The sequence below is a fragment of the Mirounga angustirostris genome, unplaced genomic scaffold, assembly GCF_029215605.1.
Source record: "Mirounga angustirostris isolate CCGP_5_RB_7025 unplaced genomic scaffold, mMirAng1.0.hap1 SCAF_9, whole genome shotgun sequence".
Classification (NCBI taxonomy): Eukaryota; Metazoa; Chordata; class Mammalia; order Carnivora; family Phocidae; genus Mirounga; species Mirounga angustirostris.
In genome coordinates this window covers 61,455,018-61,471,383 of record NW_026991717.1, presented here as the reverse complement: position 1 = coordinate 61,471,383, position 16,366 = coordinate 61,455,018, and the positions used below count along the sequence as shown (strand labels likewise).

At 44.4% G+C, this 16,366-nt stretch overlaps 1 protein-coding gene across 1 annotated transcript in view; it reads right to left on the bottom strand.

The window, feature by feature from the left end:
* Positions 1-15,151, bottom strand: part of EHD4 (EH domain containing 4) — a 79,688-nt gene extending 64,537 nt beyond the window's left edge. The window contains exon 1 of the mRNA XM_045900291.2: positions 14,823-15,151. Coding sequence (XP_045756247.1) covers positions 14,823-15,058 — 236 coding nt within the window. The 5' untranslated portion in view covers positions 15,059-15,151. The remainder of the gene's footprint in view (positions 1-14,822) is intronic.
* Positions 15,152-16,366: the final 1,215 nt, after the last annotated feature.

The following is a 16,366-nucleotide window of genomic DNA, read 5'->3' as shown; positions in this document are numbered from 1 at the left end:
CTGGCACATGGTTGGGGTGCTCAATAAATACTTGTTGAAATAATGAGTGTTTGAATGTCTGATCACACTGGACTTTGTGCCACCTTTTCAATATGCCAAGGCCATTCCCACCTCGGGGAAGACCCTCCCCCAGATCTCTGCATGCCACATGATACTTCCTTGGGGAGCACCCTAACACAGAAGCCTCTCCAGTCTGATTCCCCATCCCTCCCCCTCATAACCTAATCAGAGCACTTAGCAAGAGTTGATATTGTGCCATGTTCCTGTTGGCATGTCATTGTCCCAGGATATTAGGAGCATCTTGAGAGGGAGACCCTCGTCTGTCTGGCTCTCTACTGTACCCTAGCATCTAACAAGCATCTGGAACAAAGTAGGTGCTGAACCAGTGTCTGGGGGCTGACCGGCTTTCTCCACACCCTCCTTCAGGTGGCCTCCCTCACTTTTCTGCCTCCTCATCACACCTCATGTGGGCTCTGGTCACTCTGTCCTGTCCAGCTGTCTCCCAGCCTCCCTCTCCCCCATCTGCCCTGCAAGATGAGACTGCTTTTCTAAAGTACCACTTTCATTAGACAGCCTTCACCAACAACCCAGTCCTTCCCAGATGACTTCCCTTCCCCACGAGCCACCCCCTTCTGCCTTGAGCTCTGGGGTTCTTGCTCCTCACCTATTTTAGGCCTTCTTCCTCCCTGATTAGTCTTTTCCAGGCTTAAAATTCCTGACCCTGACTTCCCTTACTTCATTCCCTCTGTCTGGCAGGGAATCATGTCTCATGATCTCTACCATCTATCCTACTTGCTCTTTAAGTCACTTTATAAAGTGTCACCTCCTTCGGGCAGTCCTCTCTCGCTGAGCACTCCAGGACCTTTTTTTCTGGCCACTCCCCACCTCCTCTTCTCTTGTGGACCTCCTCGGGAACACCTGGTATTGGTGCTGTTTGTGGGCCCATTTCCTCTTTTCTGATACGTTGTCATTTCCTGCCTGGTGTGATCCACACACTCAGAACTCTTGAGTCCCAAACTCTCTTAGGAATCATGTGGCTCAACCCCATGTCTCGAGAGGTGAAGAGACTGAGGATTAGAGCCGGCAAAGACTTGCTGGTCAGACTTGCTAGTGGCCGTGCAAGACTTGGAGCCTGGGGCTCCTCTCTCTTGGCCCGAGGCGTTTGCTTTTACACCAGGCTCAGCCCATAGCACTGGGGTCCCACACAGCTCCCAGCTGCTGGCACCCTAAGAAGGACCTGTCGGATACATGAGTTAATATATGATACTCTAAGCCGACTGCCCAGAAGAGTTTTACATCGGGGGATGGGGAAACTCAGGTACACTGACGTCACACAGCCAGGTGGGCAGGCACATGTCAGATGCAGTGAGGGAACTAAGACCAACCAGGACACGGGGTATCTGACGTGAACAAAGTGCGAAGAAAGTGACGAGGTTCAAAACCAGAAACCTCGGAGAGTGTGAGTGGATTCTGAGGTACGACATACAAAAACGAGTCACCTATAGGCACAAGGCTGATCAACTGTGTTAAATGTTGATGTATCAGAGGCTTTCCCAGAGCTACGAGTTCCGGGGACTTTGTGGTGTTACCTGCAATAACAAGAATTCAAAGGAACGAGAGGCCACAGGAAGACTAGGGAAGAGTATTGCCACAGCTCACAGTCGACAAGCCCCCTGCACATGCATCCCGTGCGTTAGACAGGGGTTTGGTGCCTGGCTCCACCCAGCTCTCCTTTTCCTGTGTTCTCAGAAAGGGCGGCCACTTCCAGGGGTGATTGCTCCAAGCCATCAACATAAAAAAAAAAGACAGACATCTGGGATTCCAAGCAGTTGGGCAGGGGGCTGGTGGGGAGGATGGGAGACCCAACATATCTTTGTCCCTGTCTGCTGGCTCTTGGGCACACTGGTCCAGCCTTGGTTCAAGGAGCTGATTTCATGCAAGGGTATATGTGGATAGTATCTTTTTCCTTCCATTGCTTAGACTAGAAAAAAATTTTTTTAACGTCCTGGCAAGAAATGTCATTTGTGTCAAGAGGAAAAGAAAATCTTCAGGATGAAAAGTCCCTCAAGATACTCAAGCACCATCTTCTCAGAGATGGGCTTAAGAATGACTAAAAACAAACAAACAAGGTATATTATTCAACGACAGACTTCTGCAAATGTTGTGTCCCCTGGGTATTCATCCATGCGTTCTGCCTAGGTACTGACTTGTGCTTGGAATCATGGACAAGGCATTAATTATTTTAGTAATACAGTAGTCCTCCCTTATTCATGGAGGATATGTCCTAAGCCCCTCAGGGAACGCCTAAACCCTACAGGCACAATGTTTTTTCCTACACATACACGCACATGATAAAGTTTAATTTATAAATTAGGCACAGTAAGAGCTTAACAAAAATAATAAAATAGAACAATTATAACAATATACTGTAAAAAAAATTAGGTTATGTGGTCTTTCTCTCTAAATATCTTACTCTACTGTACTCACTCTTCTGATGATGATGTGAGGTGATAAAATGCCTACGTGATGAGGTGAGGTGAAGTGAGGTGAATGACGAGCACTGTGTGACATCGCATTAGCTACTACCGACCTCGCCATATGTCAAAAGGAGAATCATCTGCTTCTAGACTGCGGTTGACAGTGAGTTAAGTGAAACCATGGGAAGTCGAAAAGCGCATAAAAGAGGACTACCATATACCTAACTTTTGAGGATTTGGTAGGTCCTAAAGTCTTTATATGAATAAATCTATTTCATCCTAAGTGTCTTACAGGGTAGGTATTATTTTTATCCCCATTTTACAAATGAAAAAACTAAGGCTCACAGAGATTAAGTGGTTTGTTAGAACCTAGATTTCTTGCCCGTCCTGTGAGAACACCACCTGCCCTGAATCAGAGCTTGAGAGGCCGAGTTAGCCTGCAACAGGAGCATTTACAGGAACGCATTCTGTGATTCATAACAAATATACAAATCTAAGACTTTTTAGTAGGTATTCAATAATTAAATCAGCACTCTAAAAAGTAAGATGGTGCATATATTTGGGATGTTTTATGAGCATTCTTTTTAAATTCTCAAGCCAAAACCTAGAGAAATGGCTTGTGTAATGATGAGATTTTTAGAAATGTTGGTGCCTACATCGGTATCTGTGCAGACTTTGAGAGTTCAATTCCTTGCAGTGGACTAGGACATTTTTAAAAAGAGCATGAAACCATCCCCAACAGTCATTTTGTTCTTTTGAGTATCAGTTACTGAGGTTTTAAGCCATACAGATGTGAAAGAAATACATAAAGTACAACTTTTGAGTGCCGTGGAGAAGCAGTTATATTTCCTTATTTTAAAATTCAGGGCTATGAGTTTAAACACATTTCAGTTTATAATAAGCGTTGGAAAGCTTTACATAATGTATTTTTTTACTGATAATACTTGATCCACTATTTCACTAGGTGAGCGAATGAAAAGAAAGGGTTAGTCCTTCAACTCTGATTTGTGTTGAATCTAGATGTCCTTTGTTTATCCTTGTGTTTAATCCCAAGAAATGCAAGTGGGAGAAGAATCAAACATTTGTTATCACAAAAGTCTTACAAAACGGTCAGGAATATATAATTATTTCCTAGCAAATAAGCACCACTGCCACCAGCACTCCTGGACATCACTGAACAATAGATTATTATGAAACCACACTGTACCGTTTATAAGGCATTTCATACACATTTTATCACTTTGCCCTCACTGTTGTTGGAGCAGGCATTTTATCCCTGCTTAGGACAAGGTAAGCAGCTCGCACGAGACCACATTAGCACAGGATGACGACTACTTTTAACACTTTGATCTATTTCCATCCAGTCACAGTTCTGTGAATATAATTTTTTCTTTCTAAAATTGGGATCAAAATGTTTAAATAATTTTGCATCTAGATTTTTCACCATTAGTTTTTCCTCATACCATCAGAAATCTTTGAAAACAATTTTTAGTAGCTGCAGACTATTCTAAGACGAATGTCTAACAACTGAGTTTGCCACTTCCTTACTCTTGGGCATTGAAATCGCTTCCCATTTCTGGCTCTTATAAATAATGCTGAGATAAATATCAGAAATATCTCCCTCTGTTTAAAATTTCAATCCTCTTTAAGTTGCCGAAAAACTAAGTTAGGCCAAGCTTCACTTCCATTTTAAGACTCTAGGTCTTCCTTGTGTGTGAAACCTGACTTTTATTTTCCTTTTTGTTTTTTTCCTTTAGTTGAATCATGGACATATTACGGCCAGGGCTCCTTGCTCAGGTGACATCATTTTTGAAAGTGCTGTGCCTACTAAGGAATCTACAATACCCTGTGGGATCAAGAAACCGGAATTTGCTGGATAAAGCCTTTTCACAGCTTGATTTTCCCAGCTATGAATGGCATTTCAACCACGCAAGGCTGTGATGTGCTTAAGGCACCCTGCTGTCTAACTGATACCAGTACCAAAAGCTGCTCCGTTCTGCCTTCCATGCTACTATGGAAGGAGGCTGGAAGAAAGAGAAAGGAAGGAAAGGAAGGAGACGAAAGGGAGCGGAAGTTCACTGGAATCCAAGGCAACATGCTTCCCAGTTGTTTATAGCCCTGTTAATTTCTCCAATCATTCATCTGCTCATGCAATGAAGATCTATTAAGTGTCTTCTGCATGAGGACTTGTAATTTAGGAACCAGACAACAGACTTGAGTTTGATTTGGGAGCACTGGAAAGCTGCATGACGAGGCTATAGAACACAGCCTTTGCCAAAGTTCCTTAACGATAGGACCCTTTTTGAACACCTATTACCAGTCTCCCAGAATTACCTTCCACAGAACACTGGTTAAAAGAAAAAGTAAAAAGGCATTTAATGAAGCTCAACATCTGTTCTAGTGCTTTCAAATGAAATTCTTTTAAGACTAGTAATAGATAATTTCTTTTTTTTTTTTAAAGATTTTATTTATTTATTTGAGAGAGAGCATGAGAGGGGGGAGGGTCAGAGGGAGAAGCAGACTCCCCGCTGAGCAGGGAGCCCGATGCGGGACTCGATCCCGGGACTCCAGGATCATGACCTGAGCTGAAGGCAGTCGCTTAACCAACTGAGCCACCCAGGCGCCCCAATAGATAATTTCTTAATGTGATTAATTTATAAAATATTAAACCAGCAGCTAACATCACATCTTAAGGTGAAGTAACAAAAGCATTGTCATCACTATTAGAAGCTTGGTGTAGATGCTCGCTTCCCAATACAATCAAATATGAAACAGCAGAGGAAACAAAGTAATCATGAATGTAATTGATACAGCTGTCTATCTAGAAAATCCAAGAGAACCTACTAAAAAGCTGTCAGAGTAACTTCAATCAAATGAACAGATACAAAACGAAAATGCATAAAAATCAGTAGCTATCTCACATACTTGCAATACCAATCTAGAAAATATAAAGGAAAAAAATCTGATTCATAAGAGAGAAGGAATATAAAATACCTAAGAACAACATAGAGTATATAGAAGTCTATGTAAGTAAATCAAACACCTCTCTGAGATCGATAAAAGGTCTGAGTCAAAGCCATGCTGTGTTCCTGCTTGGGAAGAGCAAATACCAAGATAAAATGCAGTTCCAATACAAATGGATCCCAATGGTATTTTCTGGGAAGAATCTAATGAAGTAATTTTAAAGTTCCTCTGAACGAATAACAGGAAATGATGATTGACAGTATTAGCAAAATAAAGAGAAGTAAGATCAGAAGGGTCTGCATTACCATTTAATTAAAGAATGTTTTAATGACAGTCCTTAAGACAGTATGTTGTGGGCATAAGAATCTACCAACAGAGCAATACAACAGGAGAGAAAGGCTCCAAAAGATCCCAATATTTAATAAGTTAGCATATGAGGAAGCCTCATGTGGTAGTGGGAAAAGGTAGGATTATTCAATAGTGCTAAAAAATGAAAAAACAAGGGGCGCCTGGGTGGCTCAGTCAGTTAAGCATCTGCCTTCAGCTTGGGTCATGATCCCAGGGTCTTGGGATCCAGTCCCGCATCGGGCTCCCTGCTCAGTGGGGAGCCTGCTTCTCCCTCTGCCTCTGTCCCTCCCCTCTGCTTCTGCTCTCTCTCTCTCAAAATAAATAAGTAAAATCTTTAAAAAAGTAAATTTTTTCCTGTCACACTTGTTTTTAAATAATACATAGTTTTACTGACAGTTTGGTGAAATAATGATCCTCATATTAGATTCTGTGGTGGGAATCTAATTTGAAATGACTTTTCTGAAAAGGAATATATGTACATATACATATTCCAGATAAAATATATGCTTTATTTTATATAAGATATATATTATATATACATATATGTATTACATAGGTGTACATATAATCAGCAATATACATAAACTTGACAAATATTTATAACTTTTGATGTAGTAGTTCATACTTGGGCAGCTATTCTAAGGAAAAGAAAAAACTAAGACATACAAAGATTTACAGCCAAGAATGTCCACTGCAATATTACAGATAACAGTGTAAAATTAGAAACAATGTTCCAAGCTGTAGGATAGACTAGGATGCAGTCATGAAAGCTATTTCTGAAGATTACTTCATGACACAAGAAAAAGTTCATCATATCATATTAAGTGAAAAAGCCTGTTTATTAAATTGCATTTTTTGCATAATTCCCAGTTTTGTAAGCATGACTTCTAGGTCTTCATCTAGGTCATTCACTAAGAATGTGAACAGATGGAGCTTGGACCACATGCCATGGAAGGGCCACCAAAGTGAGCCTCCCTCGTCTGGGTTGAGGCCCACCCGCTTTAGGCTTAAAAAGTTCAACCATCATGATTCCATTAGCTGAACCTTTGTCTATCAATGGTTCCCAAATATTTCCTGGGGGAGGCTACCTAAGAATTACTCTGGGAGGTGGTTTATAAAAACCAAACCCAAACCAAACTCAAACCAGATTTCGGAGCCTCTCCTACAGAAATTCCAATTCAGGAGGTCTGGGATGGAGGCCCCTGGAATCTGTTCTCAGGCTCCCAGTGATTCTGACCCATAGCAGATCCAGGGACCACGGCTTTCTAGTTCATAATTTTCCAAGGTCTTGAAAATTATACTGAATGTCTTTTAGAAGTAAGCTTCTAGATGTGAGTTAAGGAAGAGAATTTTATAATTAAAAAAAACCAAACAAACAAAAAACAAAAAACCCCGAACACATTTCCCCTCACATTTCTCCTCATCCGGTAGCATTGCTACCGTTCGTCAGGCAGGTGATGTAGTACGTGGACAGGAGGCCAACATGCAGGGTCTCCCTCCGTGACTGCTGCCACCCCCACCCCCACCCCCTGCCCTCGAGCTCCCCCTCCCCTGCTCCGAGGCCTGCCTCTTCTGAGATTTCTGAGATACCGGCTGCTCACATTCTACAGGCCCCTCCCATCAACTTATAATGGCTTTCATCAGAATGCCTGTCACCAGGGCACAGTTCCTTCCCTGCAGTACCCAGTTGCTGAGAGTTTTCTATATTTGACGCTTCACCTCCCACTCACTCCTCAGCCCACTGCCACCTGGCTTCCATCACCACCACTTACTGGCATGGCTCTTGCCAGGGTCACCCTGGCTCCTGATGGCTAATCCACGGGATCCATTTCAACCCTTTTCGCAGAAGCATCCGGCCCTGCTGACCATGCCGTGCCCTCTCTTTCCCTGGCTTTGGTGGGGGCTGCCCGATGCCTCACCTATGTAGCAGATATTTTCCCTTTTTTGATAGCACCGTGAGGAGCCACGTTTCCCCACTCTCAGTCCACATGGTTTGGGGGCCAACCACCCCACTGCAGGCATGGGTATTTCATTCCCCTGCCCCAAGGAATTGGTTCAGGATAGGTATATGGCCAAGGTCTAACCAATGAGACTCAAACCTAAGACTTTTGCAGAAACTGTTGAGAGGAGGTTTTCTTTTTTCCCCCACTGGAGTTGCTGAGCTGGCAGAAGGTGAGTCTGGAATCAGAGATGGCCACCTGCCCCTACCCCATGAGGGGCAACTGCCTGAGAGGGAAGCCAACATGAGGAAGGCAGCAGAGCTGAGAGATAGACAGAGACCAGATGGCGCCACTTGGGGTCCTAGGCCAGGCCTAAAGCCAGCACACCCTGGTCTGATCAGCTTCATGAGAAAATGTACATTTTTCCTTAAGCCTTCTTCACTTGAGTCTCTGTTACTCGCAACCAAAAGAGCCCTACGATGGCTCTGAATCACCATCCACCTCCCTGGTGACACAAGCTCGTCTTCCTCTCACTCCAGACCTGTATGTCCAACCCCTTGTGGACTCTACACCTGGGTGTCTACTTAAAAGTGGGTTTAAGGGGTGCCTGGGTGGCTCAGTTGGTTAAGCGACTGCTTTCGGCTCAGGTCATGATCCTGGAGTCCCTGGATCGAGTCCCGCATTGGGCTCCCTGCTCGGCGGGGAGCCTGCTTCTCCCTCTGACCCTCCCCCCTCTCATGTGCTCTCTCTCTCTCATTCTCTCTGTCTCAAATAAATAAATAAAATCTTAAAAAAAAAAAAGTGGGTTTAAGTCTAAACTCATAATTATTCCCCCACTCTTCCTCTCCGTGTGTCTCCATCTCGGTGGATAGCTCTACCACCCACCCAGTTATCCAAGGAACCTGGGCCTCATCATTGACACTTCTTGCCCTCATTCCCTGGTCTGGTTTGGGCAGCTAATTCTGGCTCATTCCTCAGGGCTCAGCTTTTAGGTTGTGTCATCAGGGAGGCCTTTTCCAACCTCCAAGCCAAATATAGGACCCCTCTTATGCCCACATCCCACCCTGTGCTGCTGGTATCACAGCTCTGGTCACTCGGAGCCCTAATGGCCTGTGGATTCTTATCCATATTCCCCACAAAACTCTAAGTTCTGGGATAGCCAGACCCTTCCCGGAAATCAGTATTATTTGAATAAATGGACACTGGGGTATACAGGTATGATCTTATATTGTATATTATAGAGAGTCCATTCTTCTGTAAAAACTAAATATTTCAACATTTCAGAAAGATCTACAAAGGGCTTGGTATTTGGCAGAAAAGACTATCATTTTCAGGGGCTCTAGTGCCTGGAGAACCACCCAATGCGGCCCACAGTGTTTCCTTAATGGGAATTTCTTTAATGGGTAAACCAGGCTGCCTCCTAGTGAGCGCCTTCACTTCACTTTAATAACAGACTTTAGAACTTATCAAAGGAATGAAGTCGAGCTTTGTTCTTTAATAGAATCTATTTCCCCCTTTTTCTGAAAACTGGGACATTTTGCCTGCTTCAAGTTTTCTGATACTCCTCATATTCTTTGTAACTTTTTTTTTTTAAAGATTTTATTTATTTATTTGACAGAGAGAGAGCACAAGTAGGCAGAGTGGTAGACAGAGGGAGAAGGAGAAGCAGGCTTCCTGCTGAGCAGGGAGCCTGATGTGGGGCTCGATCCCAGGACCCTGGGATCATGACCTGAGCCGAAGGCAGACACTTAACGACTGAGCCACCCAGGCGCCCCTCTTTGTAACTTCTTAAAAATCACCAGACACAGCTCTTTGGGCACAACTACAAGTTCTTCCTATCTGACCCTGCCATCTAGCCCCCGCCCCCTGGTATTTATGTGGCCATGCTTGCTCCGCCCCTGGGGAGCTCCTCACCCTCTGGGCTTGGATACCCTCTCCCATCTGGCTAGGCTCCCTTTCCCATCTCTGGATCATTTGCTTTTGAGAGAAAAGGAGATAAGACAATAGTAGCTGACTAGTTCTGCTTTCTCTGAAAGTTACAGCAAGAGTCCCAAGCAGTGGGCCTATCACTTCCTGATTCTTTTTCTTGTTCTAATCATACCGGAAAAGGCCTCTTCTTATCCGAAGTATTTTCGCCTTCCTAGCCTGCTTACCAGCTTCTTAACACTTCACACTGCCCATAAACCTTGTTTTCACACTTGCAGATGGAACTCGAGTCCCCCTTTCTCCTATTAACGCTATATTTAAATAATATTTAAAGTTTTAAAGCACAATTACTTTATCAAGTATTTTATAGGAAAATATTAGACTTTGATTTTACTGACTTAATTTCAGTGTTAGGAAGAATGAACATGTTTATACACTGACAAGAATATATGGGGGAAAAATATAGGGACTGTATAATAGCTACTTGTCCTCCCTTTCCTTTCTTTTTAAAAAGATTTATTTATTTATTTGAGAGAGAGAGAGAGAGATATCACGCAAGGGGGAAGGACAGAGAGAGAGACAATCTTAAGCAGATTCTGCGCTCAGTGCAGAGCCCACTGTGGGGCTTGAGCTCATGACCTGAGATCACCACCTGAGCTGAAACCAAGAGTCAGACGCTTAGCTGACTGCGTCACCCAGGCATCCCTGTACTCCCCTTTCCCCTCATGTATATTCCTTAGTTCCTTTTGTCCATGTGTTCTTTTGGCTTATTTCCACAATTTTTGGTTTGCTTTCTTTCTGGCAACCATTTTTATTTTAAATTATTGCATACAGATGCAGAAATTACTTGACTGGTGCTAACTGCACAATTATGGAAATTAATCACAGGATGCTGAACTGTTGGAAGACTGAACTGTCTTATATTTTTAACCGAGATAAAATTCATATACCACAAAACCTACCCCTTTAAAGGGTAAGGTACACTTCTCTGTTTTTAGTAACTTCACAAAGTTGTGCAACTAATACCACTATCTAATTTCAGAACATTTCCATCACCCCAAAAGAAACCCTGTATCCATTAGCAGTAACTCTCTATTCCTTTTGCAATGTGGATATCTAGTTGTCCACCATTATTTGTTGAAAAGAATGTTGTTTCCCCCATTGAATTGTCTTGGAACCCTTGGAAAAACAAATTTACCAGACATATGGGTTTATTTCTGGACTCTCAGTTCTATTCTGTCGGTCTCTACGTCTATTCTTATGCTACTATCACGCTGTCTTGTAGCTTTGTAGCAAGCTTTGAAATGAGAAAATATGAGAACTCCAATTTTGCTCTCTTTCAGGACTGTCTTGGCTAATCTGGATCCCTCACTTTCCGAGTGAATTTTAGGATCAGCTTGTCAATTTCTGTAAAGAAGGCAGTTGGGATTTTGGTAGGGACTGCATGGAATCATAGATCACTTAGAGCAGTACTGCCCTTCTCAAAATACTAAGTCTTCCAATCCATGCACATGAGATGTCTTTCCTGTTTTGTTTTGTTTTTAGGTTTTCTTTAATTTCTTGAAACAAAGCTTTGTATTTTTCGGTGCATAAGTTTTACACTATTTTTGTTATATTTATTTCTAAACATTTTATTCATTTAGATGTATTATAAAAGGAATTATTTTATAAATTTCAGATCGTTCATTGCTAGTGCATAGAAATATAACTGATGTTGTATATTGATCTTGTATCCTAACACTTTGCTGAACTTGTTTATTTTAAAAGTTTTTTAGAATTTTCCTAAATCCTTAGGATTTTCTATATATATGATCATGCGCTTTGTGAACAGAGATGGTTTTACTTCTTTCCAGTCTATATTCCATTTCTTTTTCTTGCCTAATTGCTTTGGGCTCTACCCTTTTAAAGCCTATACAGTTTCTTGAATGACTTCCCTCTTTTGTCCTCATTAGAATAAATTTTTCTGGGAGAAGGGGACAGGGTGTAGGAGGAAGAGAGAAAATGGAGCTCTTAAAAACCAAAATATTGCAACCGTGTGGTTTGAATTGATTTTCAGTGAGACTCACATCCTCTCAGTGGAAATGTCTTCCTTCATAGCACCTGGGCCCAGGGATTTTCTGGGGGAATCGCTGATATCTGTTTTCCTCAGGTTTTGGATACAAGCCTGGCTGAGCCAAATATCCACCCTTCCTTGGTTGTTACATAGTCTAAGAAAACATAGCCACTTTTCCCAATGCCCGTCTCTTCTTCTTTGGCCAACTCTTACTTGCTAGTTAGAGGTAGAGCACCCGTGGTTTCTCTCATAGCATCCTCTGCCTTCTGAGAAATAAAACAGTGAGACAATAGGTTTATCAGCTGTTCTGCTTCTATCTCAAGAAGACTTTGACAAATAGCTCCATCACATCTGAAGTCACCTTCTGGGCCAGTTTTGTGATCCAGGTGAGGAGGGGCCACCAAGACTCTCCTTCCATATACTTCCATACACTTCCAAAAAATAAACATAGTTTTTGACACTCAGGTTCTTCATCCCATCTAGAAGACCTTTTTATTAGAACAAGGCACACATTTAATTTCCTCATTCCTGATGAAGTCTTGGCTCACCATGTTCTAGTGGAGCTCTTCTTCCCAGTCATGGGACAAAAGGAGGGAAGAATGGTTTTATTAAAGGTGTCCAATGCACACCAAAGGCTTTGCTGACTGCCTTTAGAATGAGAGAAGTTTCCTTCCTGTGAGTGCATGCTCTGTGTTACCAGTGACCTCTTGGGATATACAGGAAGCCAGGTGGATGGAAATCTTTGACTATGTAAATAGGTACACCCCATAGCCAAGTATGAGCGTCTAGTGCTCAATGGCTAGACATGAACAACCTAGGCACTGACTGGCTTCAGAAGAAAGATAGCACTGGATGTAGGCAGGATCCAGGATGGTCAGCACCCTGGGCCAACTCCACTGCTTCCCAGTTCCAGGGCAGGCTCTAGAGGGTAGCTGCCCTTTTGTTTGGGGCTTTCCTCCTAGGAGTTAAATCTCTGCCTCCTAGCTCCACTCTGAAACCAAACTCAGGTCTCTGGTGGCTCACCAAGCTTCCTGTCCACCTTGATTTCCTTTTAACCTCACAGGTCCACTTTGTGCCCACTGCCTAAGGACAAAGTCACTTAGGCCAGGGAAGGTCTCAAGAGCAAGTGACTTCTTGGTAAGCGGACTCCTCCCTCACCCTGAGGTTGCACATGGCTCCAGTGCCTACTGAGAAGTGGTCCATTTGAAGGAAGTAGCCAGGAGTCAAATCTCAAAATCCTTCTTAGAAGTATGCTTAGCCATTCCACAGAACTCCCCACAAATGATGAAAGAGAGAGAAGAGTGAGGCTATGTAAGCAGAGAGGTGGCCACATCACATCCCGGGGGCCACAGGAGCACCAGGGCTCCCTAATCACACAGGGCACAGGAAAGCCCCGTGGCAGAGAGACAGGAGGAACTGCCCAGGGCGCCATGAGCGCGCCACTGCTCATGTCTGCGATTATTATAATTATGACAATGCCAGCCTCTTATCCTCTATCTGTGTGTTTCAAAAGGCCCACCTCCCACTCTTGTACCACTTGGTCACAATATTTCAGTATCCCATATACTTCAACCGAGACCTTAAAGGTATTGTCTGTCATCTTTCAAGGTCCCGGTTACTGTAACATTTCTATGGTTTGAGTGTCTGCGGTGATATATTTAATACTATTTTCACCTTATTAATAAGCACCAAATAAGTCAATTTAAAAATTATTTCCTTCAGTCTTCCTTCACGTTCACTTTACTATCTAGAACTATATTTCAATATAGTGTATTTGCTTTGCTGAATCCATTCATAGTGTATCTGTACGTCTGGATTGAACACATTTCCTGTAGTGACAACTACTCTATTTGTAGGAACTATTTAGGTCACTGGAGTGGAGAAAAAGAGGCCACTGTTTAATAGAAAGGGCATATATCCAAAGATAGATGCAGTTTTCTGAACACCTGTTGAACATCAATGATGGAGAGATTGTTACAACTTTCCAAACCCTAGACCAAAACCATAAATGATTAGTCACTTTGTTTAAACTGACCCAGAATTTAATCCAGGAAAATAAGTTTCCTAACCCCTAAAAATGTGAGTCTTAAAAAGTGTCTTACTTCTGCTTTAGAAGTAACATAGTCTCTTCAAAAAGCAATTTGTTTCGATGTAAATGATTTCCCAACAAAAATCACTTCAGAGGAAGCTATATGAGTTGAGCCTTAGCGCATGCACAGTAATTGTTTGCTTTTGGAGACAGAGCAAGCATGACAAATATTTTCAGTTGTCAAGGGAGGAGGGAATGACCCACCTAAGAAATGGAAACTAACGAAGAGTAATATGACACTCCCCCTTAGTTCCACCGGGCGCCGGCTGGGGCTGCTACTCAGTTAACTTCCTACGGCCGGATAAAGGCGAGGCTGTGCAACAGCCCAATAAAAGCGGCCTCTCTACCCGCTCCCCCCAACACTGTGGTGGGGGACGACATGCAAGGACTTCAAGGGAAGGGGGCATTGGAAAAGTACCCTTTACTGTTGCCATTCATTCATTCATGCATGCATGCATGCATTCATTCATTAATACATTCCTTCAATAAATAGCTATGCGTTGGGGGCTTAATTCTTCAACTATGACTCAATAGCCCATTCGGATACCACACACCTCCGTCCCCATTTCTAGCCCTAGGCCTCACTCGCTCATCAAGAAGATGCTTATTACAGCCTCGCTCTCCTCCCTCCCTTCCCAGGGTCCCCGGGCCAGGGTGACAGGACAAATCAGTCAGAAGAGTCCCTTACCAAGAGCAAGGAAGGAGGGCTCAGAGTACAGGGAGAAGGGGTTTCGGGGACTTTCCTGCCTGCAAGGGGGAGAGGCAGCCCCTTCTTGGGCGGCCGCACCCAGGGGCGAGGCTGAGGGCTCACGGGCACCGCGCTTGGACGGGGAACCTGAGCTGACGCCGATGCTGGAGGGGGAAACGGCCGCGAGGGGATTCCGCACGGGGGGAGTGGGCGCTGCAGGACGTCCGAGGCGGTGGGAGGCTGGTGACAGCACACGCACACGTGGGGAGGACCGCCTCCACCTGGGTGGTGGGAGCAGGGGTGCCGGCAGGGGCGACGAGCGGGCGGGGCGGGTTACCTGATGAAGGTGGTCTTGCCCGTGCTGTACTGGCCCACCAGCAGGATCATGGGCTTGTTCTCGAAGTCGGCGTCCTCCAGCGCCGGCGAGTGGAACTCGTGGAAGCGGTACGCCTCCTCCAGCGGCAGCACCTTGCGCAGGTAGAGCGAGCGCAGGCCGCCAGTCACCGTCTGCACCGCGTCGGCGCCTCCCGCGCGCTCGCGCCCGCCCGCCTGCCGCCCCATCCAGCTGAACATCGTGCAGCCGGTCCGCGCCCCGCGCCGGCCCTCTCAGTGCCTGCCCCGCGCTCCAACCCCGCTCTGGGTTCGACCCTCCCCGGCTCGCTCTGAGCTGCCCCAGCCGCTCTCGCCACCGCCCGAGCTGGCCCCGCCTCGTGCCGTCGCAGCCAATCTCCGGTCGTTACGTCACGGCAGCTCGTTCACTATTCAGAAGGCTCGCTCAAGTCCTTCCTCATTGGGCCGCTGCCAGGACGGGTGGTGACGTCAGTCAACGGAGAGGAGGTTCTTAATGAATTATTGATGACGGGGTCTCTCCGCGGGACTGGGCGGAGGAGAGGGTGTCTCCCGCGCCCCTTGGCGCAGACGGGTCACGGGAGGGGCCCCTTTAGGTCGCCGGAGCCGCACCTCTGGCCAGGTGGCTTCGGCTTCCGGGCAAAACTGAGCTGGCAAGAATGAGCCTCCGGAGGCTGCTTAGTCTCCCAGGAAGTTTACTCCTTCCAGTCTTAATGATACTGGGGACAACAGTGCAGAAAGTTGATAGGCAGGTTATTATTTACCTTCATTTTATTAGTGAAGAGACCTTGACTCACAGACATACTGACAAGATTTGAATAAGGGGAAGGAGACTCCAATTTACTTGAGTAGATATTTCTCTTCACACTGCCTCCACTAAATTCTGGGATCGATTGAAAGCCTTTTGCCCTTATTTTTCTTTATTTGATTTAATGTAAAATTGAAGGTTTAATCATCATCCTCATTATTACAACCTAATTACCACATATGGACATGTAAAGAGTTATTATTACCTCTAAGCTCTCTCTTTTTCAGGTTAAAAGGACACATCTAAATTGAGACTGGGAGAAATAATCAGCCGTCACTTTTGGTGTTCTAGGTAACAGTTTGAGAATATTTCTCCGTTGTTTTAGAGCGTTTCTCAGGTGTGATCCATGGAGTCACCTGCATAAGAATAACCTGGGATGCTTGTTAAAATGTGGATTTCCGGTCATCACCCCAGACACACAGTTAAAATACTGAGGAAGGATGGCTCAACAAGTGCTCTCAGGTGATTCTGACACACCCTAAATTTGGGGAAATAAATTGCCCAACAGTACTTCTCTAACTTGATAGAAATGCAGATTCTGATTCAGGGGTGTGCATTTCTGACAAGCTCTCAGGTGTTTCCAATCTGTTTGTCTATGGACTATACTTGCAGGGCCAGGGCTGTGGTGAAGAGAGAACAGGAGTTGGCATCAAAAGACCTGGGTTTGAATCCTGACTACAGAAATTAATGGCTATTTGGCTTTAAATGCAATGAGCTGCCTCTCT